At 38.0% G+C, this 25568-nt stretch overlaps 2 protein-coding genes across 3 annotated transcripts; one reads left to right on the forward strand and one right to left on the reverse strand.

The window, feature by feature from the left end:
- Window positions 1–612: 612 nt before the first annotated feature.
- Window positions 613–7227, reverse strand: LOC106055074 (succinate dehydrogenase assembly factor 3, mitochondrial-like). Its single transcript, XM_013211198.2, has 3 exons — window positions 7079–7227; window positions 2151–2332; window positions 613–1540 (listed from the first exon to the last, which is right to left on the reverse strand). The coding sequence occupies exons 2-3, from the start codon at window positions 2319–2321 to the stop codon at window positions 1358–1360; spliced, it is 354 nt and encodes a 117-aa protein (XP_013066652.2). The 5' UTR covers window positions 2322–2332; window positions 7079–7227; the 3' UTR covers window positions 613–1357.
- An 11369-nt stretch (window positions 7228–18596) lies between these two features.
- LOC106055070 (uncharacterized) lies at window positions 18597–25518 on the forward strand. Of its 2 annotated transcripts, none has more exons than XM_056004174.1 (2): window positions 18597–18818; window positions 20171–25518. In XM_056004174.1, exon 2 carries the CDS (start codon window positions 20332–20334, stop codon window positions 22480–22482), a length of 2151 nt encoding a protein of 716 aa, XP_055860149.1. In that variant the 5' UTR covers window positions 18597–18818; window positions 20171–20331; the 3' UTR covers window positions 22483–25518. The 2 variants fall into 2 exon arrangements, with proteins under 2 accessions (XP_055860149.1, XP_055860151.1); XM_056004176.1 differs by lacking the exon at window positions 18597–18818 and adding an exon at window positions 18825–19049.
- The last annotated feature ends 50 nt before the right edge of the window (window positions 25519–25568 follow it).

Here is a 25568-nt window from a genome sequence, read left to right on the forward strand (position 1 = left end):
CAGGTCTTCATGAGGCGGCTTAAAGCTTTAACATGGTGTCTAGACGTTAAAATCATTAAAGATTCCTTCAGAGTTGAATATTATTGCATCCTAGCCCAAACCTACCACGTGATGGCATGAAGCAGGGTTCAAACTTGGGACCATTGAGAGCACATACTACACAACCAAGAAGCTGTTCTTTAATCATCAAAATTAATATTAGAATCTATTAAGTTTAATCATATTTTTCTTGGAAATATATATGGTACATTAAATTAGAAATACCCGTATTGGTACTAGTAGCTAACATCTTCCAGTTAACCCTGGCCAATGTTAATAAAACCTTTCTAAGAATGAACATCTTGTTACTAATGAACCTCATTCACGAATCGTAAACATACAACATTTAGTCACGTGATAGCCATTGTGTATTAAAAATTAGATCGTAATTTGTATAGAAGAGATAGAGAATCACATGGCTAAATGTTGTTTGTTTACGATTGGTGAATGAGGTCCATTACTAAGAAGAGCTAGCATTAAGCTGCTTTGAATTGAACCATGCTATTCAGATAAGACACAAATTGTACACACCCTTATCTTAAAGTCATTTAAAAGAATACAAAAATATAGATATAAATCTGCATTTTTTTTATTACTGTTAAAAAAATTTTTCATATAAATACATTATAAACAATATACAGGAAATTTACACATCATCATATGTAAGACTATCAAATGGTTAACATTGGTAATAAGTAAAAAAAAATAACAAACTTCACAGATTTTGAAAATTTCCGTTTTTTTTTTTATCCACATATACCATTGTACATAAATGTGCAAATGATTTCTGGATTCTATAGAACTTAAAAAGAAAGACTGATGTCTATTCAGAGTTTTAATACATTTTAATCTTTATTTACAAATCTGACATTTTTCCTTATAAATTTGTGTAAAAATGGATTTTAAAAATGTTTTAAAAATACCCGTATATTAGAAATCCATATCAGGTACTTTACCCCCCAATTTATATTATAAACTACTGCCAAGACTACATTTCTGCATATAATGCTGCATTACCTAGTACATAATTGTTCCTCTTTAGATTTACTTTACCAATGGATAGGTAATCAAAATTGCTTCAAGAAAAAGCTGACAAATAGTTCCTCTACTTCAGTACTAGCATCAGTTAGTAATTGGACAAACAGATTATTAAAGTTTTCATCACAATCATGTACATAGGAAGTAATGGATCCTCTGTCACTTGACTTACAAAATCATTGTCACATACACTTTGCTCAAGTGAACCCTGCACATTTAGTGGGCACAGACTTAGCCCAAAAAATTATCATAAATTATGTGCAGTCTTGTACATAACTTGCTATGGATTGTTATTTCCTTTTGCTTCCTTTGAGCTCATCCTTGTAGTCTCTTGAAACAACTCATACAGCTGACCTAATTGTTCTTGGGAGAAATTATCCAACATTTCAGGAGAAAGATACATTCCAATCTCCTGTTTTTTTTTCCTTTTGGATAATTGCCCAGCAAGCGTTACATAGTACTTCTGGAAACAAAAAGTAAAATATAAAATTGGATATAAATCTGGACCCGCTGTAGTGAAATAGCATCAGTTAGTTGAATTAATCATGTAATTGATTTTTAACAGATCTAGACTAACAATAATAAATTTATGCAATTGGAAATATTTATAAATATGAGTATATAAATTTTGGGTATCTGTGCTGCTTTTTCTAAAGCTGTTTTTTTTTTTATTTTAAAGTTGCTTAAGTTTAAATTTGAACCTGTGGTCTCATCAAAATTTTAAATGAGCAACCAAATTGCAACACAAGGCTTATCTCCCCTTAGCTTAGTACATTTTCTACATTTAATTATAATTGGTTAATTTTTAAATACATTCATTTGCTGTAACTGACAATGAATAATTGTGAAAAGTTTCAATTTGATCCAAGAATGGGAACTGGGATAAATAATGTGTACAGGATTCCACACACAGAGTAAGTTGATAAAAGCTTTGTAAAAAAAAAACTTTCTCTCAGTCTTTGAAAATCTTTTATGTATCAAGTTTAAAATAGAACAGTAATATGTACTGCAACTTAAATAGTAATAGGTCTTTTTCATGTTGAACATTTTGATATTTCTAGGACATTACTTACTGTCCATTCATGAAGAAATATTTCAGCTTCAGCTTGCTTAATATTTTTATGGGCCCGAAACTCTTCTTTGACATACTGTGTACCCAGAGCCTGAAACTCTAATGGCAGCCCTCTGTGAAGTTTTAATAGGCCTTTATAAAGGGCCCTTACACGTGATATATGCTGAGACATTTGAAAGGCATCTGTGAAGTGATACAAGAATCAGTTAGCCAGAAAGTTAAAGTATTTGGACAAAATTAATATCTGGTTTGAATATTGTGAACAACTTAAGGATGAATTTCAGCAAACATTTTGATAATTTTGCCTCCTTGCTGGTTTATTTTGAAAGTAATGCTAAATTTCTTATTGGATAAGGTGACAGCTCCATTTTTCTACACTCCTGACACATATTTTTCCTCTTTCTTCTGCAAGATCACTGGTCAAAGTGAACTGGTGTACAAATGTGTTAAGGGGATTTTTTAGATTCTATGATGCATCAGCGAAGGGGATTTTTTAGATTCTATGATGCATCAGCGAATTCAAACGTTTCTAAAATGGACAGGAACACATTTTCAATTCCTTTCTGTCAAATGAACCTAAGTAAAATAAATGGGTGTGAGTGATTAAGATTACGGTTGCAAAATTGTAACACTAACCGCACACTACAAATAATTTTAAAATTAAAAGACTATTGACAAGACAAGACATTTTCACTTCAATGAATAAGTGAATAATAATGAATCATCTTTCTTGCTGCTTGCACACTCTCAGTGCACCTGCTGTCAATAGGTGGACTTATAATAAAAGGGGGAGGGGGGCAATGTTATGTGTGATTATATCATTTTGTTTTTTTTGGAAACCATGATGAGATTGTAAACTAAGAGATCTAGTTCTAGTTGAAATGGAAAATCGATCAGCCAGCTAAACAGACCATTACAGAGCTAGAAAAGTTCAAACAACAAATGGTGTCAACTAGGCTTATGGGTGTGTGGAAATAGTTCTTTACTTTAACATTATTGTTACTCAGATAATTATTATTAGATATAGACTAGATGATAGTGTCACAGTCTTAGTTGACATTGCATGATCTTAAGTTCACGTCATGTTAAGAGTTCAAAAGACACGTGGAATTCCTGATGTAGAAAACAGGAAGTAGAATGAAAGTTGATTTTGAGTTCAGTCAAGTCAAGTCAAGTCAGTAAGGTCTTGCTCCCGGTACAGGAAGGTTGGACGTTTCTTCCTGGACTGGTGTATATATATGCATATAGCATGAAAGTCGATGGACTAGTCATTGTTGATTAATAATATTTGAGAGTTGATTTCATAATGTGCTTATTGGATATTAAGGTATTATTCGTATTTCAATGGATATCTATAGTTGAAGCTCCAATGCCACTAGTAGCAATTGTTCTTAATGTTACCCGCTGAGATGCGGACGTGATTGATACTTTTGATTCCGCTGTTATGCGGATAGGATTATTATTTCTTGACTTGTAGCACTAACAAGGAGTGCAGTATATTATTATTATTTTAGTAAAATAAACTTCATGTTGTCTGCTGAACGGACTTGAGTCAGTCGTATAGTGTTTGTCTCGTCACGTGTCTAGAGTACTTCAGGAAGTAAGAACTCAGTATTATACCATTCAACGTTCATTGACATTTTTGGTGGCCAGTATGGGGACCGAACCCACGACATTCGCGTTATCAGCACGAAAGACTAAGACTAAGACAACGTTCATTGACAGATAGTACATATATATAAATAATCTGATCTTATTGATTAATTTTTTCCTTTCACACCTTGCGATCTATGGGGCAGATGATGTTAAGGTCATCTGTTTTTTGGCCAATGGTTAAAGAGCAGGGTGTAATGTGGCCCACACAGCGACAAACCGCCTTTACTTTCCACAACTAAAGTCAGGTACCCATTAGAGTTGAGTGAACTCAGGGGCGTCCTAAAAATCCCAGTCTTCACTGAGATTCGAACACAAGATCTCAGGTTGGGAAACCAAGCGCCTAACCATTCGACCACTACACCCCATCTTATCAAATACTGAAGATATTTACATCCTACACACGGGATCTTTGGGCGCCTCTGATTCCACCCAGCTTTAATGAGTACCTGACATTACTTGGGAAAAAGCAAAGGCGGTTGGTCGTCGTGATGGCCACATGACACCCTCGTTAACCGTGGGCCACTAAAACAGATGACCTTTACATCATTTGCCTATAGATCGCATGGTCAGAATGGGAACTTTACTTAAACACATTTCATGTGTTGATCTATTCATGCATGTTAATACTTGACTTAAACTCTACTACGCCTTTCCCTGGCCACCCATTCCATTCTCTAACTAACGGCACTAGGGTAGGAAAGAAGGAACACTTGTACTAATTAGTCCTAGCTAGGAACAAGAAATGTGCTTCTTCTACTTCTAGTCTATCATTGTCTTTCTGAGTATTGAATTAGAATTTGTTTTTTATTTTTATAGATCTATATTATAAGACCAATTGTCCTAGAGTTAATATAGATACCCCGGTATAGATTTAGATTATAATTTAAAAAAAGATTTAAAGGTTGTATTATACAGTATTATTATAATATCAAAAATAGATATATAGAATCAAGGCTAAAAAGAATGTCTGATTACAATTATTTATTAGATGAAAGACAATTATAAAACATATATTAGGCCTATTTATTATATATTAAATATAAAATAATATCTTATCTTATATAATACAGACGTTACTTCAAAAAAGATGATTACGCCCTACGCGTCATGCATTCAGTCATGCATATTAACCAATTACTTAAATTCTGCCAAGTCACTGGTTTTCCTAGATAGCTCAAGCAACCCATTCTATGCTCTTATAGCACTAGGGAAGAAGGAGCACTTGTACTAATTTGTCCTAGCATATGGAACGAGGAATGTGCCTTTATCTTTACAAGTGTCTTTCTGAGTATTTTATTAAATTTTGTTTTTGTATTTGAAGATTATGGTTCAGTGTTTTATGTAAAATATGGTAAATAGTCATCTCCCTTACTAAAAAGCCTTCCATGTTTGTTACTATTAATAGTGAATAGTTGTAAAAATGGTGTATTTTATGAAAAAACTGCTTGCATAGTTGATTTTAAAAATTACATTTTATGCTTTCAGAAATGAAAAAAGTAGCTGTTGCATCAAAACATTGAATGGTCTAAAATTATTTTAAAATATCATCATCATGATGTTGGATTTTCAATATCATCTCATTTATGAGATCTAAACGGCAAAGGGACGGACAGACAGACAGGCCACACAAAACTAATAGCGTCTATTCCCCTTTCGGAGGGCCGCTAAAAATCTAAATCTAGTATTCCAAGTCCAAGATTAGATCTACTTTCTACTACTACTACTGTACTAGTACTACTAGTATTAAACTAATCTAGACTTATGTCTTAACTAGATCTAGACTCTTACCACATCTTGTAGCTATGTGAAAAAACAACAACGGAAGTGCAGAAGAAAAACGACTTATAATTAGAGATTGCGTTTTTGATGTTTTTTAACATAGGTACACTTGGAAATTTATTACACTTTTGAATGAAATGTGAGAAGTTTTAAAGTTGTGTTATCAATCACTTTAGACAATGGCTTTTATGCTTAATGAGGATTTTTTTTTTAAGTTAATTATGTTTATTTTCTTATAATGAAAATATCCCTTTTTTGTTTTCACCAATACAGAAGTTAGGATAGAGAACAAAGTTGTTGTTTTTTCATATTAATATTATTAGATATCATGCCTGGCCATAATTCTACCAAGTTTTATCACAGTAAGTCTTCAGCGGCGCTTAAAAAGTGGAAAATGCCTTTTAACAAAGAAATAATGGCCATGGGCAGTTTTGGTGATAGTCTATTAAGAAATAGAAAAATTTTGTAAAGCCTAATATTCTGCATATATTCCAATAGTCTTTGTGTACTAAACACCTTCGCACGAATTGTGACGAATTTTAAAGCGCATTTGAAAAAACATTTTTTTCAAACGATTTTGATCCCACTTTAAAAATATTTTGTTATTTTTTGCCATCACAACGCCACTATTTTGTCCACACCTCTCTGGGTCACTCTGACATTTCTTGAAGCTCAAGACCAGATAATTTGTTTATTTCATTCAATATTTACATTCTAAACAAGTGAAGTTCATAAATATAGACTTTAATGAGATCAGCTTTGTGAGCTAGAAATTTACTACTAATACGAAATATATCTACTATTAAAATTCTTTATTAATAGATAGATCTATCATCTAAGAAACTATAATATTGGTAATGCACAAATTGTAAGACAAATTTCCTTACGGATAATAAAGATTATTATTATTATTATTATTATATTCCAACTTTTTAACTTTTGAGCTGGGGGTGTGTCTCGCCGGCTTAGCCAGCGACAAGCTTTCCTCTCTTGTTCCATGTCAACCGATGTTAGGTCAAAATGCCACAAAAAAATTCATAACTTTCTAATTGTTAAACATACAGTCATAATTTATACACCATTGGAAAGTTCTATTAAAGTATTTTAATGATGTACTAACAAAAATTGTTTTTTCATGTTTTTTCAAAGATGAATTTTTTATTTCACATCCCTACATCTTGAAATCTAGAACTAGATGATCTAGAATCTATATCTAGCCAATGTACTATTAGATCTAATCTAGACATTCTACTATTTCTAGTCTATAATAATATTAAAATTAATTATTAGGATTGGCCTCTTTAGCCACATAAAAATGATAAGAAGTTGCAAAGGGAAAAGATCGTGACGATCGTCTCTCGACAGTCTCGAGTGACTCGAGTAGTCGAGACGTAAAACGGTAAAATTACTAAAATCATTAAACTGCCACAAAATTTTCTGAGAATATTAATTATTATTATATTATTTATATATATTATAATATATATTTATTACCTAGATTAGATCTAGACTCTATAGTCTACTACATAAATCTAGTGATCTGCTCGAATATTTAGAAATCTAGCTTTCTTCTTATTTATCTTATTATAACCTCCACTGAAATCACTGAAACGTTATTTTCGTTTTTGTTTCGTTTCTGGAATTATAACTGAATTTTTAAAATAAAATATTCATCACTGCTATATATATAATTGCGTCTTCGACATATTAGTGCAATTATCAAACCAAACCACCGCCGTCGAAAACTTCTGTCTTATCTTATATAATACAGACGTCTTGTAAGTTTTGTGGGCCAGAAGAAAGCAACATGGAGATCATGGGCGCCCGCAGATGGATTCTGAGTAGCCAAATTATAGCCATTATTTCGCACCATCAAATCAATTATCGTCTAAGTAGCAACTGCACAAGTAGTGTTGGTTAATGTAGGCCTAGTAGTAGATTATCCTAGGCGCATCAGGAATTGATGACCAACTATGTACGTGCTCGCCTCTGAATTCTGAGTAGCCAAATTTTAGCCATTTTTTTTAAATTTTATAATGAAATACATCTTCCAGATCTGTTTTGTTTTTATTACGTAGATGTAGATTTAGTCAGAATCCGGGGGGGGGGGGGGGGGGGTTGCAAGTGCACCACCATGTAGGCTTACCTCCCTTCTGGCGCCCATGCATTATTGATTCAAGAGTTTAATAAATTAATGTTCAGGAAAATTGTGCGCATCGTCTTCTAAGTCTAAATCTAAGGCCTATCATTGGAATATTATAAAGTGTAGTAACTTAACAAATAGTGATTCCACTGAAGTACAGTTGTAAAGATATGCTATTATTGTAACGAGAATAGGCAAGTCTGTAGTTATCCGACCATGTAGGCCTACGATTTATTATAGGCTTGCAATTCTTTGCTATATAAAGGGTGTCAAATATTCTATAGCATATTAGTCGTGACGATTTGTTTTCATTTGCACATATAGTTATTATGAATGTCACAAGGTCGACTTTCACAGGACATTCTGTATGGTGATTTAACAGAAGGCAGGAGATCCGCTGGTCGTCCATTGCTAAGTTATAGGCCTACTGAGTACTGATGTATGCAAACGCGGCATAAATCTCTTCAAAATCGACACTAACAGCTAGGAAAAAGTGGCACTGGATAGATCCATATGAAGAGCGAGCATTAAAGGAAAGGTCCTGGATTGCAGATGCCATACACAACAGTTGTAGAATGAAGGGTGAAAGTACAAAGGATTGGCCTCCTTAGTCACACAAGAAGTTGCAAAGGGAAAAAATCGTCTCGAGAGACGTAAAATGCCACAATTACTTTTTATAATATTTAGTTAAGGTCTAGAATATATATAATTTTTTTTTGCCTCGGAGGAGAAATCCTTGCCAATTATCTTTCGATGTAATAAATGTTCTAGTTTCTTTGAATGAAAGTAAAGAGTGTAAATGTATAAAATAGCAGGTGAAACACGTCCACCAGTTTGCAATTGGAGAGATACTAAAAAGTTCTTCACATGCCAACATCCAAGTCAAAACGTTGATTTGGATCAACGGAGCACTGGCAGCAGCAAGAAACCAAAAAATAGGCTACATCATGAATTACTTGCATTTGCTGAGTATTTAGTGAAGAAACTGTAGATATCTCAGGCACTGAGCAGATGTCTTTGAGTGTTCGGTTTGTTGATTGCGATTGTATCCGACTTCATTGGTTTAGTTCCTGTTCATAGAGACGCACTGCATGTGTCTAATGTCATTGTACAGGCTAGACATGGACAAAAAAACTCGGCCAATGCTGTCCCCTGGTGGCTAATAATCAATTTCCGTAACTGTCCCTAGCGATAGCGTTGGTGCTAAATTTACCTCTTTTGTGTGAGACACTATCAACTGAAAAAAAAGAGTATTTTATTAAATTTTGTTTTTGTATTTGAAGATTATGGTTCAGTGTTTTATGTATGATTGCTACTTTACTTTTGAGCCTTCTGTCCTGAAAGCTTTCTAAATTTAGTGATTTTACTAAAGGTGTTACTCTAGTCAAATGTGAATATTCGTTTGTTATTGGCCGCTCAACAGCAAATCCTTAATGACATAATCAAAAACCAACTTGACTATCCTGAAGAACACGTCAGAGATATCATCTTGAAGAAGGAAAGACTGCTGGCAGAAAAACCTGATACCGGATATTGAGTTGCTGCTGCCGAAAATTCGCAGTCAACAGACACACTGAGAAAAAAAAAACATGTTTGGATTTTGGGAGTTATTACAGAACACGGCTTCTTCATTACGTCTCGCTTTTCGAGCAATAATAATGGTCAGTTCAACTTGTTTTGTCTTCATCTAAAATCGATGCAAAAGCTGCAATGCAAAGTCCATCGCGACGAAAAGTAATGCATTAGTTAAGTTATTGACAGTTTCGGCAGCCACAGTCAAAGTTTGCAGTTTTTGTTTGATCGAACGTAGGGAAGCACAGTCCTCACGGATAATTTTAACAATGTGTACAGTGAATACTTTGTTCACGTTTTTAGTTTCTTATTGCATGAAAAAGAAGTATTTACTGTGCACTTAATATCGATTAGGTATGAGGGCCCGAATAGGGGGCAGTTCTTTTCTTTAATATTCTTTTCTTTAATAACAAGAAAATTGAGACTTTGAGACATGGGTGGCAGCTTGTACCCCCCTGCAAAAAATCCTGCGAGCGCCCACGATGGAGATGGAGGGATGTGCTAATTCATGCCAGAAACCTCCATGGGCTGTAGCGTCACTGGGATAAATGGATGGCCTAAACAAAAAATCAATGCATTTTTTTCATTGCAACGATTTATTTGTTTATTTTGTATGTAATATTAAATAAGGCGTTGTCTTCGAGTCCGAAGATTAAGTAGGCCTAAGAGACCAGTATAAGCCCTATTTCTCGTTATGACCTAGATTTAACTAGAGTTTACTTATGTCACACCTGATGCAGTCAAATTATTCCCTTAGTCTGAGCTTTTCGTAGAACATAATTATATGCTTAACTTTTGTTTTAAAATACTAGGATAATTTGCATTGAAATGTAATCTAATATATAAAGCAGAAAGTAAAGTGTATGTATGTTTGTATGTAAGCCTATGCTATGTATGTATGCATGGATGTATGTATGTCCCGCATAAAGATCAAAACCGTTTGACCAATCTTGATAAAACTTGGCATAAATGTTCCTTAGATCATGTTGGAGACCGTATAGTATGTGTTTAATGTCCCTCCCACAACAGGAAAGGAAGGGGGCAGAGATAAAAAAAAGCTAAATTTATCTCTATTAGAGAAATAAACCTTTTAACAAATCCGTTTAATCCGTTTTCGCAATCTACTTCTATTTTCGTGGCGAAAGAAATAAACAAGTAAGGAACATTAGCCGATTTTGACATAAATCTAAATCAAATCTACTAGAATAGTAGCCCTAATACAAAAACTAAGGCCCGCGGTCCGCGTGCAATATCCGGCTAGTAATAAATAAATGTAATAATAAAGGAGCAATTATAATGGAATCCCCGTAATGATGAAACTATTCAATCCAAACAAAGCATTAGGGTTTAGGCCTATTAAAAGAAATAAAAAAAAAATCAAATAAGAGCATAAAACTAACATGTTATTTAGCTATATGGTGTCTTTGTCTGGAACCCCTCAACTCAAAAAAACATTAAGAAACTAAAACATACAAATGAAAGCCGTGAGATTCACAACAAAACCAATATTTGCAGACGACTAGAGTAACACAGTAAAATCATTAAATTTAGAGACCCTCCAGGATAGAAGCCTTCGTAGTAAAGTAGCAATTATACATAAAACACCGAACCTTAACCTTCAAACACAAGAACAAAACCTAATAAAATATTCAGAAAGACTCAAAGAAAATGGCACATTTCTCGTTTCATATGCTAGGACGATTTTGTAGACATACTCCTTCTTCCCTTGTGCTATTAGAGCATGGAATGTGTTGACTGAATCAGCCAGGAAAACTAACGACTTGGTAGAGTTACAGTCATTGATTAACATGCATGACTAGATTGACCTAGGGACACGCGTAGGACGCAATCGTTTTTTTTTTTAAATAGCGTCTGTATTTTATAAGATAAGATAAGCTGATTTGGACTCCTATAGTCCGTCCCAGGTTGTATGATCTATTGGTTCAAAAAAGCTCAAAAAATTAAAATATTGGTTGTGAATCTAGTTCGACTGACTATTCTATAAGCTATGTAGGTATGGAATAAGAATTTCTGGACGAGGGATAGATTATAGTATTACTTCAAAATTTCAAATAAACTTCATTTCAGATATTCTCGTGTATAAAATATAATATAATATATATATATATATGCCTTAAGTTACTGTTACGGTCTATTGTGGGTCTATTTTAATGTAAACAATGACACGCGGCTTTAACTTGGTCACACTTGATTAAAACCATTGAAGCTGTGTCATGTGATAGAACGTGTTTGTTGATGTCAACATAACCAAGACATTATCAAAACAGACTCGACTGCTTGCCAAGAGATAAGAGGGACTTCGAGGGACTATAATTAAGTCTTTTTCAGTGTATATTGTGCACTGGATTGCTTTAAGTCAGTGGCGTGCCGAGGAAGCCAGGCGTTTCGATCAACAAGGCCTGTCGTTCCCTCCTCTCATAATTTTCATAACAGTCACCTGTATCATCTGCAGAATGCCTTAAAAACTTACGTATAATGTAATGTTTCGATACCAATTTTTACTCCCCTACGATTCGGCGCCGATGCACCACCAGCCCCTCCATTCCGTACGCCACTGATACTATGCTTGAACAACATGAATAAGTGTAACAGCTTTCTCGGGCATCCTTCTCATCCCCCAACGTAGCGCTCGGGTGAAAACGGACGTTAGGGGAGACGATTAGACCAATAGGGAAGCAATAAGCACCACCGTTTTGGTACCTAGGGACCGAGTCCATTGCACCACCGTTTTGGTACCTAGGGACCGAGTCCATTGCACCACCGTTTTGGTACCTAGGGACCGAGTCCATTGCACCACCGTTTTGGTACCTAGGGACCGAGTCCATTGCACCACCGTTTTGGTACCTAGGGACCGAGTCCATTGCACCACCGTTTTGGTACCTAGGGACCGAGTCCATTGCACCACCGTTTTGGTACCTAGGGACCGAGTCCATTGCACCACCGTTTTGGTACCTAGGGACCGAGTCCATTGCACCACCGTTTTGGTACCTAGGGACCGAGTCCATTGCACCACCGTTTTGGTACCTAGGGACCGAGTCCATTGCACCACCGTTTTGGTACCTAGGGACCGAGTCCATTGCACCACCGTTTTGGTACCTAGGGACCGAGTCCATTGCACCACCGTTTTGGTACCTAGGGACCGAGTCCATTGCACCACCGTTTTGGTACCTAGGGACCGAGTCCATTGCACCACCGTTTTGGTACCTAGGGACCGAGTCCATTGCACCACCGTTTTGGTACCTAGGGACCGAGTCCATTGCACCACCGTTTTGGTACCTAGGGACCGAGTCCATTGCACCACCGTTTTGGTACCTAGGGACCGAGTCCATTGCACCACCGTTTTGGTACCTAGGGACCGAGTCCATTGCACCACCGTTTTGGTAACTAGGGACCGAGTCCATTGCACCACCGTTTTGGTACCTAGGGACCGAGTCCATTGCACCACCGTTTTGGTACCTAGGGACCGAGTCCATTGCACCACCGTTTTGGTACCTAGGGACCGAGTCCATTGCACCACCGTTTTGGTACCTAGGGACCGAGTCCATTGCACCACCGTTTTGGTACCTAGGGACCGAGTCCATTGCACCATCGTTTTGGTAACTAGGGACCGAGTCCATTGCACCACCGTTTTGGTACCTAGGGACCGAGTCCATTGCACCACCGTTTTGGTACCTAGGGACCGAGTCCATTGCACCACCGTTTTGGTAACTAGGGACCGAGTCCATTGCACCACCGTTTTGGTACCTAGGGACCGAGTCCATTGCACCACCGTTTTGGTACCTAGGGACCGAGTCCATTGCACCACCGTTTTGGTACCTAGGGACCGAGTCCATTGCACCACCGTTTTGGTACCTAGGGACCGAGTCCATTGCACCACCGTTTTGGTACCTAGGGACCGAGTCCATTGCACCACCGTTTTGGTACCTAGGGACCGAGTCCATTGCACCACCGTTTTGGTACCTAGGGACCGAGTCCATTGCACCACCGTTTTGGTACCTAGGGACCGAGTCCATTGCACCACCGTTTTGGTACCTAGGGACCGAGTCCATTGCACCACCGTTTTGGTACCTAGGGACCGAGTCCATTGCACCACCGTTTTGGTACCTAGGGACCGAGTCCATTGCACCACCGTTTTGGTACCTAGGGACCGAGTCCATTGCACCACCGTTTTGGTACCTAGGGACCGAGTCCATTGCACCACCGTTTTGGTACCTAGGGACCGAGTCCATTGCACCACCGTTTTGGTAACTAGGGACCGAGTCCATTGCACCACCGTTTTGGTACCTAGGGACCGAGTCCATTGCACCACCGTTTTGGTACCTAGGGACCGAGTCCATTGCACCACCGTTTTGGTACCTAGGGACCGAGTCCATTGCACCACCGTTTTGGTACCTAGGGACCGAGTCCATTGCACCACCGTTTTGGTACCTAGGGACCGAGTCCATTGCACCATCGTTTTGGTAACTAGGGACCGAGTCCATTGCACCACCGTTTTGGTACCTAGGGACCGAGTCCATTGCACCACCGTTTTGGTACCTAGGGACCGAGTCCATTGCACCACCGTTTTGGTAACTAGGGACCGAGTCCATTGCACCACCGTTTTGGTACCTAGGGACCGAGTCCATTGCACCACCGTTTTGGTACCTAGGGACCGAGTCCATTGCACCACCGTTTTGGTACCTAGGGACCGAGTCCATTGCACCACCGTTTTGGTACCTAGGGACCGAGTCCATTGCACCACCGTTTTGGTACCTAGGGACCGAGTCCATTGCACCACCGTTTTGGTACCTAGGGACCGAGTCCATTGCACCACCGTTTTGGTACCTAGGGACCGAGTCCATTGCACCACCGTTTTGGTACCTAGGGACCGAGTCCATTGCACCACCGTTTTGGTACCTAGGGACCGAGTCCATTGCACCACCGTTTTGGTACCTAGGGACCGAGTCCATTGCACCACCGTTTTGGTACCTAGGGACCGAGTCCATTGCACCACCGTTTTGGTACCTAGGGACCGAGTCCATTGCACCACCGTTTTGGTACCTTGGGACCGAGTCCATTGCACCACCGTTTTGGTACCTAGGGACCGAGTCCATTGCACCACCGTTTTGGTAACTAGGGACCGAGTCCATTGCACCAATGTATTGGCTGGGATGGAAGAAAGCCCCAACAAACATGTCACTATCCACCGACCTTTCCTCGATTGGCCGTTTTATTGCGGACAGCTGCAAGGCTGATGTGGCACAGGGAAGATACAGGGGTAGTTTCCCCGCTGTGCTCAGCCTTTGGCCTTTTCTAACCCGAGCGTCTTGGGAAACGAGCCATTGGTAATAGGGATGTAAAAATTTACATTTACTTGGATCTTTCCCAGATAGAAGTTCATTCAGACAGACAGATGAAGGTAAGCTTCCATAGGCCTACAACACCATTACCATTACGAAGAAGGAACAGCTTCTGTTAGGGTGTTAAGAACTTTGAGCGCATCATTTCACAGGTTCAGTGAAGTGTGAAATATTGTCCCAGGATTTATTGACAATGATTTATTAACAATAACTTTTTTGTTTAGCTATATAACTTTGTTATGATAAAAATAATTTCATTTTAAAGTCGAGAAATTCGGAAAAAAAAAAGGTTAAAACAAAAATAATATTGTCAAAGAAATTTACCGAAAAGTAATATGACGAATTAAAAAAAAATGATACTGAAAATGTGCAGCAATTTAAAGATATAGGGCAGACCAGCTGCCTGAGAGCTTGCCTGAAGTACTCTTGAATTAATAAAAAGCACTTTGTTTGGGACCTGTTAACATCTCATCAAAGAAGATATCTCACTTGTCAAGTGGTTCTTGCGTTCTGTGGTATTCACCCAAAGTCTCTGTCTTCCCATGAAAACAAAATTAATATGTAACGATACCGATATGGCATTCATTTTAACAGAGCTGGGTTAATACGTAGAATGTAAATCGCGTGATAAGGCATCATGGGTGAAGAACCAATCAAGATAAAACAATAAAGCTTTTCTTCAACTCTGAAGATTAATAAAGAGCGCAGACAGTATTTCACGTGGCTACGCAGTCGCAGCTGCGATCTATATATTCCGTCACATCTAGCGCAGTCTGTGCAGACATAAGCGTTGTCCGCCGGCGGTCGACTTTGGTTAAATGCAGTTAATGACCTACAAAATTTCTTCAGGAAAATGCAAAGATCAGCGATTTTTTTTAATTCTCATAGGAGTTTCAGTTTACATGGGTTTTTCATGTCATGGGACGTTGATATTGACAAGGTGTGCTTATTATTTTTTAAATAGAATTATTAGATCAGACAAACTTTTTTTTTTAGGAGTGGGCCAAAAAACTTAAAGGAAAATTTTTGGCGGTCCATAATATTTTTTTTATTAAAGATTTTCACGATAAAGTAAACAATGTCCAGGGTGCTAAATTTAACCCTCAATGTTGCCAATTACAAACAAAAATATCTAGAATTCTAAGAGTAATTTTGTTATTAAATGTATTGGTTTTATACTTAGGCAATTACAGTATTAAATTATATTTATATTACAAAGCATAAGGCGGGCCGGATTTACCAATTCCACGGACCGGAGTTGGCCCGCGGGTCGTAATTTGCACATCACTGGTCTAGATCTACAACTTAAACTTAAAAAAACACAAACTGGCATAAAGATTGAGGGTTAGGTGACAGAAAATCTATATGAATAATAGTTTTTAACATCTACAGGAGGGAGACTAGAGGGACACTTCTCTGTTGAAATGTCAAGATTTAAAAAGAATCGTAATTGATTTCTTTAAAATTATTATTATTAGTGGGAAAAGTAACCAAGCACTTTCCCATTTTTTTTTGGTTGACTGGTTTAAAGTAAAGTAGCCTAAGTAAAGTTCCCCTTTCAGGCCTTGCGATCTGTAGGGCAGATATGGTGTTAAGGTCATCTGATTCTTTGGCCAACGGTTAACAATCAGGGTGTCAAGTGGCCATCACAAAGACCTGCGGTCTTTACTTTCCCCAACGAAAGCCAGGTACCTATATTAGAAATGGGTGGACCCAGAGGCTCCCTGAAAATCCCGAAATTCAAAATATCAGTCTTTACCTTGATTCGAACACAGGACCTCGGGTCCGGAGAGGGGAACATTTACGGTTCAGCCACCTACACTCAAATAAAAATTAAAGCAAAACTTTACAGTTACTGAATTCCATGAGCCTAGCCAGAGGGGAAAAGTTATCCCACGCCCCACCCCTCAACAAAATAATGCAGACATTGGTCTGTCTTTCTATCAGATGCCTGACGCCATTAAAAAAAAGTGCTGGGAAAAGCGCATTAATATTTGACCTGCACTAGAATATTGACCTATTGACACCTTAGAGAATACATTTCTGAAGCTCAGAATACAAGGAAAAACGCTTTGCGCCGGGACTCCCTAGACTAGAAAAAAACCTACCTCCGAAACCCCCCCCCCCACAAAAACTGAACAGACAAGCTCTAATGAATATTCATTACGTAAATATATGCAAAGAAGAAACGAAATGCAATATTATCCCTCACTCGGAAAAAAAAATCTGGCTACGTCCATACGCTTCCGATAAGGGCCGAGAGCTACATAGGCAGCTGAGTAGACCAGACTGAAAGGACGCATGGTGGGAGCTCTGCCGTGCGGAACAGGCCGTCCTAGCCCAGTTCCGAGTCGGACACTGTCCAATAGGCGCGTACTTTGGACGGTGGAAGGAGACCTACGACAGACGGTGCCGCCATTGCGTCGAGGACGAAAAAACAGTAAACCACATTCGCGTTTTGCACGAGAGACGATTGGGACAAGGAAATGAGAGAGAGAGAACTGGTCCATGTGCGGCATTAGGTCTGTCATCGTACGGGGACAAGGCCACCTTAAAATTCGCTGCCCGATTCCTCTTCCGTCAGCATGGTTCGTTACTTATGGGGCTTCTGATTCGGCTGCGTCCATGTGCTGTACGAATGTGGAGGGGTACAACCAATTAAGCCTACAAGTTGAATCCAGATTATTCTCTTTAGGTTTTTTTTACCGCTCCTATATTAAGTCACTCCACCTGTCTGGTCAAAACCTTAAGTACTTGAATAGCCTTCTCCCAGACGATCGATTCAATATAATTAGTGCAATTTTACTCAGTATAAGCGAGTTTTTTTTTTAAGTATTTTTTAAAATATTTAACTTGTTTTTTTTCCTTCTTGAGGAAAAGTATTTTTATTGTAAGTCATACACTGTTCCTTATAATTAGAGTAAAAGAAAATCTTTCCGTGCTACGTACGCTTTTTTTATCCGACTATATTATAATAATAATATAATTATAATGCCCTATTACAAGACAGTTCTTTAACAAGCTGCTACCGATGTACTTCTAGCATCGTGGCCTATGCTGTTAGTAAATGTAGTCACAGACCTATATATAGGCTGTATGCTGAGAAATTCGGTGAACAATTAATATTGAAGGACCGTGTGCAAACCTAAAGAACGAAATACCACCATGTCTGAAGAATGATTTGACTTTCTGGGCCTGGGATATCAATAGTATTCTTTTATTGTTATTGCTGAAGCGTAATTCAGGGTCACTGGCACTTCGAATTAACCCATTTCCTCTGTTTTGATGCTGTAGAGCCAATAGCCTTGCCAGAACAATAGTGTCTTTAACTCCTACCGCCCTGATGCTTGAAAAGGCCTACTCTCTAGATTACTCTAAAAAAAAAAAACATTAAAAGGACACGTTTGCAAAGATATGCTTTTTCTTAGCAATACTCGATTTCTTTTCGCTAAAATTAAAAGCTTGTCATTATACTAAACATGTATGTACATAAAGTTAGTTTAGTCATTTTTTGGTACCATATCAATTAAATAAGTCTGTGTGTAAAGTGCTTAAATAATAGAAACCATTATTATTATGAATATGATTATTAAGCTAATTATTTCTTATTGTAGATGACAAACGCTAAAAAATATTTTCTGTTTGATATTTGTTGTCTCTAAATAAAGGATATTTGATATAATTTAAATGAATTTTGAAGCACGTCAGTATAGGGCATTGAACAATCTTTATCCGGCTCTAGGCCTTATAAATAACTATGAAATAATGCTATGCACAAATTACGCCCAGACGCTGCAAGACAACAGCAGACCTAAATTCTAAGTGCTTAGACATAAGGCCTATGTAAGCTGAAGTGATGATGCAGGGTAAACAGATAAAGCAAAAAAAAAAAATTGATAAGAAATTAAGATAACGATCTGAAGAATGCACAAAGATTCTTCTTGAAAAAAAAAACCACAACTGGTCTACATTTTGAATGAAAACATTTTACTTTGACATTCGCATCATATGACTTAGTGCAATTTAATCCTTTCCATTGGATTTCTGTGGCGCTTTATTGTTTATATCGCAAGTTCTGATTTGGATTTAAGAAAACCAACATTCCTTGTGACTTAGTGCTTTGTTTATAAAAAACTTTACAGGATTAAATGTGAACACGGTAGGGGCCTATTAGATTATAGTAGACAATATGTAGCCTATGCAATATTATAAAAACATTCCTATTGACTTAGTGCTTTGTTTATTAAAAACTTAAGAGCATTAACTGTGAACGTGGTGCAGGCCTATTAGATTGTAGTTGACAATATGCATTCTATGCAATATTAGATTAACATTCAAGTGACTTAGTGCTTCGTTTATTAAAAACGTATGAGGATTAAATGTGGACATGGTAGGAGCCTATTAAGTTATATTTGACAAGATGTAACCTATGCAATATTACATCCTTGAATAAGATATTCAATTTAATATATACCACTTTAAAAAAGCCATCGCTGGAATAACAATTACATCTAAAATTTAGAATAATTTATTGTTTAATAAATGACTAGTTTTCTTCTTGAAGAAAGTAACAAGATTGTTTACAAAAGCTTCTATCAACTCACTCTGTCCCTCTGTCTGTCTGGTAAAAATTTTGAACACGTTATTTCTCCCACGCTCATTCTCGGACCACGTTGAAACTTTGTACAATTATTTATAGCACCTAAATAAATTTGAATCAATAAACAAAAAAGGTAAAACCAATTAGTCATTTAATTACTGGTTAATTAATTATTTTGTCTGATATCAAAAAGGGAAATAATTACTCTAGTATTAAGATATGTGGTTAAATATGTGTGGGTTTGAACCCCTTTTGGGGTCGAATGACCATTTGCCAGGGGTCGCCTAAGATAATCTATAAATTGTTTTTTCGTCTTTTTTTCATCGGAAGTTGTTTTTTATTTTTTTCGTTTCTAAGTAGTAACAATCATATTTGTACCATATTTGATATACATTTATTATATTTTTAATATTTCTAACTTATAATAATAACAGCAATGCTTTATATTCGTTTGACCAGCGAATTAAGTATCTATTAGATTGGATTGGTCCGGCCAGTAAATTCAAGTATCATTTCTCCCACCCTTATCTTCGCCTTACAAAAATAGTTACACTCTCTGGCTATTATTCCGCTTTTCATTTCTGTATCGAAATATATGATACTTTTTGGCTGGAGTCACTTTTTTCTTATCGTAACGCTCACATAATATTCCCCCCCCCCACCCATTTGACTATAATGTAATAAAAGTTATATATATATATATAATATTGTTTACAAAGTAGTTACTCAAGTTATATAAATTTTTATAAGTTAAGGTATAATACGCCTACAGCGGTTTAGTTGTCTACCAGCAGATTGGTGCCACATGTCAATGACTGTTAACAACAGTGCTGCTAGTTGTTAGATATTTGCAATTTAAAGTTACATAACTAATGTAGTTTTATTATTTCTTTTTTTTTTACATTCTACAGTGCTGGATCTTGATATTCACTTCTCAAGATGTTTTCACGTCGTAATAAAATCTTAATGTAACTATTGGGTTTATTTTGGACAACAGCACATCAAACCCAAAATAAACATTCTTGCTGTCTGGACATGCTGCCATAAGCCAGTTTCTGTGTCAAATACCAAGATGGCCATTACTCTGGCAGTGCAGATCATCACGAAGGCGCTGTGCATTGCTATAGACGTCATCGTCTTGTTTCTCAACCCTCTTATCATCGACGTCATCCACAATGACAGAGCCATCCGGCGACAGCCCAGCGCAGTTTTCATCACCAACCTAGCCATCGCCGACATGTTCGTCGCCGGTACAAACCTGCTGAACATGATCCTGCACTTCATGGACCTGAGTCGTGTGGTCCCCGTCTGCGTCGTGCTGTACGGCTTCTTCTCCGTCAGCATGATCAACGCCTCGCTCCTCTTCATGTTCTGCAATTCCATCGATCGGTTCGTGTTCATCCGAATGTCTTTCCACTACCACGCCACGATGAGACGTTGCTGCGTGAGGGCTTTAGTGATCAGCGTGTGGTGCGTGTCGTTGCTCACTCCGATTTTGCCGTATCTCTTAATTGATCACGTCTGGGATTACGGCTCTTGTGTGGAGCTCTTCCACTCCCAGGTGTACCGCGTCTTTCACTTCATTCTGGCTGTCGTCTTCGTCCTGACCTTGCTAGCCACGGTCATTATGTTCATCAGCGTCTACCAGGTCGTCAGGAGAAGTCAACGCCTGCGGAGGTTGCCGCTCAGGACGTTCTCGTCTGAAACCGCCATGTCAGGATCAACTTGGCTGTCCCTTCAAAACTCTCCCGATTCACCAAGATCTTCTGTACCTTCTGAACGTATACCTTACAAATACGAACAAAGCAATACATCGCTGCAGCCTTTGCCGGAAGATGGTGTCATTTGTTCTGGAAACCCTTTAGAGGCACAGGACTGCCGTACATCTGAGAACCATCTCAAAACTCATCCACCGGACGAAACAATGCCAATAGCTTTATCAAATGATTCAACAATAGTGTTTCAGAATCAAAATAAACCTACCGGCCAAGACGAACAAGTTGGAACAACTAAAGAATCAGATAAACAACAAGCCTTTGTTTCGGGCCATGAACCTGGCCGTAAAAAACGTGGCCGTAGTTTGAAAACGAAATCTTTGACATGCAGTATCGTGAAGAAACCGAGAAAACATTTGTGTGATTCACATCTTTCAGATGACGACGAAGTAATCGATGGCTGCATATGTCGAGATGATTACTTGAAAAAGTCGGCAGTTCGAGAAACGAAAAGTGAATCTCTCTGGCAGATTAGAAGTCACAGAAAGAAGAGAAGCTGCGCAAGGAAGGCTGTGGATAGGACAAACGAACTGACCCATATCTGGTGTGCTAAGCCCGCTGTAGCAAACGTCAGCTTTAGTCCAGACATGATGCCCGATTCCATCTTTATTTTTAGACAGGATTATACCAAACAACAACGTGAAAATTTTGATGTTGATTTATCGAATACAGTATTACCAGCAGGGCGTGGTCAGCGTGAAACACCAAGAATCAACTGCTTAGAATATAACGGAAAATTTTCTATTGTGATTGAAAGCTCTGCTTTGGTATCGGAGCTGAGTCGATCCATCGCCGCTCATTATGAAACATCCTCATCGAATACGCCCGTAGCTTCGGACAATTTGGCCAAAGACCAGTCTTCTAAATCCCCAGGGGAAGTGGCTCAACAATCTGAGTCAATATCCGCCACAGATGCGCACAGCTGTGAAGAAAGGGAGAGAAATACTCCGTATCTCGCCCGTCCTTCTTTTATTTCCCTGGAAGGTGCAACTCAAAAACCAAACGATCTGGCGACTTCCCGGAAATGTGACGCCCCAGCTAACTCACTCAGACCGTCACGTTTTAGTTTCTTAGACACAGCGTCAGCTCTGAGGAAAAAATTGTCCACTCAGTCTTCCTCCACCACACCAAGCACACCGTTTGGCGTCCCAGCGTACACCGGACGAGACATGCGCACTATCAAAATACTTTTCCTCATGTTCTGCGTGTACTTGCTCCTGTGGTTCCCCACGTTCCTGGTCAACGTACTGCGCAGTCTCAGCATTGAGATCAGCCTGGAAGTAGTGGTCATCTGCTACACCTTCGGGGTCTCAAACTCCGTTGTCAACTTCTTTGTCTACCCAATGAAAATCCCACGCCTGAAACAGGTCTTCAAACAACTCTTACAGAAATCTTTCAATGGCGCAAAGAAGAAAATGAAACGTAGACTCCTTTCATTTTGTCACTAAGTGGCACAAGTCAGAGAGATTCGTCTAAATCCGATTAATACCTCATTTATATTTTGATATGCTTTGATGTAACCTACGCATACATTATGCGTATGATTTCCAAGAAAACTATTTCTTATCACAGTTCACACAACTTGCGTTGAAAGCAGGTGACGACGTCCATTTTGATTGAATCCGTTAATATTAAATATTAAAGAAGTTTACAGCACTTACTGATAGCCACTTTAAATTGAGCTTTATTGTGAAGATAGTTGGTCGAATAAGATTTCCTGTTTGTTTTGTCAACTCATATTAACATTAAAACTGTTCAATATTTAAGTTGCAAATATTACTTTCCAACTTGTTCGGCCATAGAAAACTTCAATCTCTCTGATCTGAATTGTGCTTTGTTTAACGATCTGCAGACTTTAAGAAGTTGCTCAAACGAGCATCTGTCGCTGTTTCTAATTTTCATATTTCGGGGCTTGAGTGTTTTTTTCACAAAGCTGCGTCATGTTTGGATTCCTCCAGTTTTGCGTTGAACAACGAACTATCCAAATAGATTGAGTTGTGTTTTTTGTTTTCACAATTTGAATGACATTAACAAAAATATGTTCGTTTTGCAAATGGCGCTTCATCATCTGTTTGTTACCGCCCCCTTCCACGGACTTGTGGTTGTTTTTTTTCCTCTCTTGAATGGTGTGAGCTGAGATTCCCTGAAGACTTATTGGTTATTCTACTGACCTAGAAATGCAAAGGCATTGGACCAAAAAAAAAAAAAAAAAAAAGTGAAGCTTTGCTTTGTCTAAAATGAAATCTACGGGCCACTAGGTCCGCAAATGATGGTGAAATTTACTTTGTAAAAACTTGTAATAAATCTTCTGACATCTTTAATGTGTGCGTGTGTGTGCTATGTCTTTGCTATGAATGCTATTAGAAGAAAACAAAATACAAAGTGAACTATAATCAGTTTAACCCTTCCCTACCCAAGTAAAATTGAACAGTTGATTGAAAATGTAACCAAAAAAAAAAAATCGAGAAGGCCTAATGTGGTTGATGAAGTGTCCTTCTCATAAAGATTGTATTTACCATGTACATCCTCCTCCTTTCCGTTAATTAGCCTACTCCTTTTTAATTAATCTGTACACACTACATAGCTACAATACACTACAATCTGTACACACTACATACCTACATTTAAAAAAAACAACAATTACTTGAAATTAGTGTAGTCGCTGAGTGAACTTTTTATGTTGTGTCTGTTCTATTTATGTATATGTTTCTGTTGTGTTGTCTTTATATGAGAAAAGAGTCCTTGTAATCCACAACAAATTTCCATAAGAATCAATAAAGCAGTCTTAGTCTTAATTCATTGTCAACGACTTAACTGTTGAATGATGTGTTAAACCAAATCGTCCCAAAGAGTATCGCCCAGTGTCCAGGAGTATATTATATGTAACCCAAGGCCAGGAAGCAGAGATTCGTGTGCATTGTTGACCTAATGTCTATTTCGACCCCTCCCCAGAATGCTGCTGACGTTATATATAAGGGGAAATCACTGTGTTGGAGCAACTTTCATCAAAGTGTCTCCCTTATAAAAACTATTTTGTAGGCGTCACTTTTACGGTTGAGACTAAATCTTTTGAAACTCAAGGCTAACGGAAGCTTCCAGTGCCCCCCCCCCCAATCTGCTGCTCTGTTTGAATAATTGTTTTGTCTGAATGGGATCCACCAAGCAGATGAAAATGTATTGCACCTCTATGTCGAGAGGCTCGTATCCAAAGATACTCATGGCAAGAGGCCGAACACCCCTCCAAATCCCGTCGTTTTCCTTTTCAGTTAAACCTCGGCCATGCTGGTGCCTGTCAAAAAACTGTTCCTTGAAGAATGGTGTGTGGTGTTGGAACTCTCCTCCACCTCCACTAGTACAATGAACATAGTTAGTACACACCCTATCGGGGGGTCTTAATCGTTTAGCTTCCTTATTTGCCTAATCGTCTCCTCTAACGACAGTCTCCAATCGGGCGCCACGTTGAGGCCTAGAAGCTTTGCCCGGGTAAAAAAAGCTATTTAAAAGTTTAATTAGCGAAATAATGATTCGGGAAAAAAAATATCATCGGGTAAAGTGTAGTGTAGGCCAACAGATGGTCAATGTAATAGCCGCACATCATCAATATAACCCATTAATCACCCAAGACTTATTATCCGGATTAATTGGGAAAGGGTTCTGTCCGGATCACCGAATGCGAATATGATAAACGGTTCACTTCACCAACAACATTCCTAAGAGTTTTCCTTTAAATATAAAATTCAAGTAAAATATACAAGAGAACAAGGCCCTTTACATGGTAGCATACCATTATTTAGAGAAATAATCCCCCGATCTTTCGCTGCACACCAGCAAGACCATTTAAATTAAGTGCAGTAAAACGAAATAGGCAGTCTGGATCATGGGCATAGCTGCAGGGCGTTTAGGGGCACACCACCCCCGAGAAAAAAAAAGTTTATTAACATGACTACATCTATTGAACAAAAATTGTTTAGTTCTCATGAACATTTTTTATATATGAATTGGGGCACGGTGGCTGAGTGGTTAAGCGCTTGAGGTCCTGAGTTTACATCTCGGTGAAGACTTGGATTTTGAATTTTTTAGGGCACCTTTGATTCCACCAAACTTTATTGGGTACTAGACTTTAGTTGGGGAAAGTAAAGGCGGTTGGTCATTGTACTGGCCACATGACATTCTGCTTGTTTACCATTGGCCAAAGAAACAGATGACCATAACATCATCTTCCCCATAGAGTGCAAGATCTGAAAGGGAAACTTTACTGAATGATTAAAAATAAAGTATGATTATATCTTTCAAATAATATGCATCCCTATATATTTTTTTCACTATTATGTATTACTTCTATGTTGATTAATTTAAACATCTTTTAGAATCGCTTGGGTGTTCTTTTTTTTTTACTACTCTTCTTATAGTGTTATTACTAGCTATATGTTTGATTACTATACATGTACAGTGACTTAATATGAAATTATAAAACTGCTCTATCCTGTTACTTTTTTTTTTTTTACCTCAAGGGGCTTTGAAAGGAAACTTAAAA

This window comes from Biomphalaria glabrata, chromosome 11 (genome assembly GCF_947242115.1).
Source record: "Biomphalaria glabrata chromosome 11, xgBioGlab47.1, whole genome shotgun sequence".
In the NCBI taxonomy this organism is placed as follows: domain Eukaryota; kingdom Metazoa; phylum Mollusca; class Gastropoda; family Planorbidae; genus Biomphalaria; species Biomphalaria glabrata.

Coding starts and splice junctions, on each gene's coding strand:
- LOC106055074 (XM_013211198.2), bottom strand. CDS start 2,321: ATGTCTCAGCATATATCACGTGTAAGGGCCCTTTATAAAGGCCTATTA. Junction 1,541..2,150: donor TATTTCTTCATGAATGGACA/GTAAGTAATGTC, acceptor TTTTGTTTCCAG/AAGTACTATGTAACGCTTGC.
- LOC106055070 (XM_056004174.1), top strand. CDS start 20,332: ATGGCCATTACTCTGGCAGTGCAGATCATCACGAAGGCGCTGTGCATT.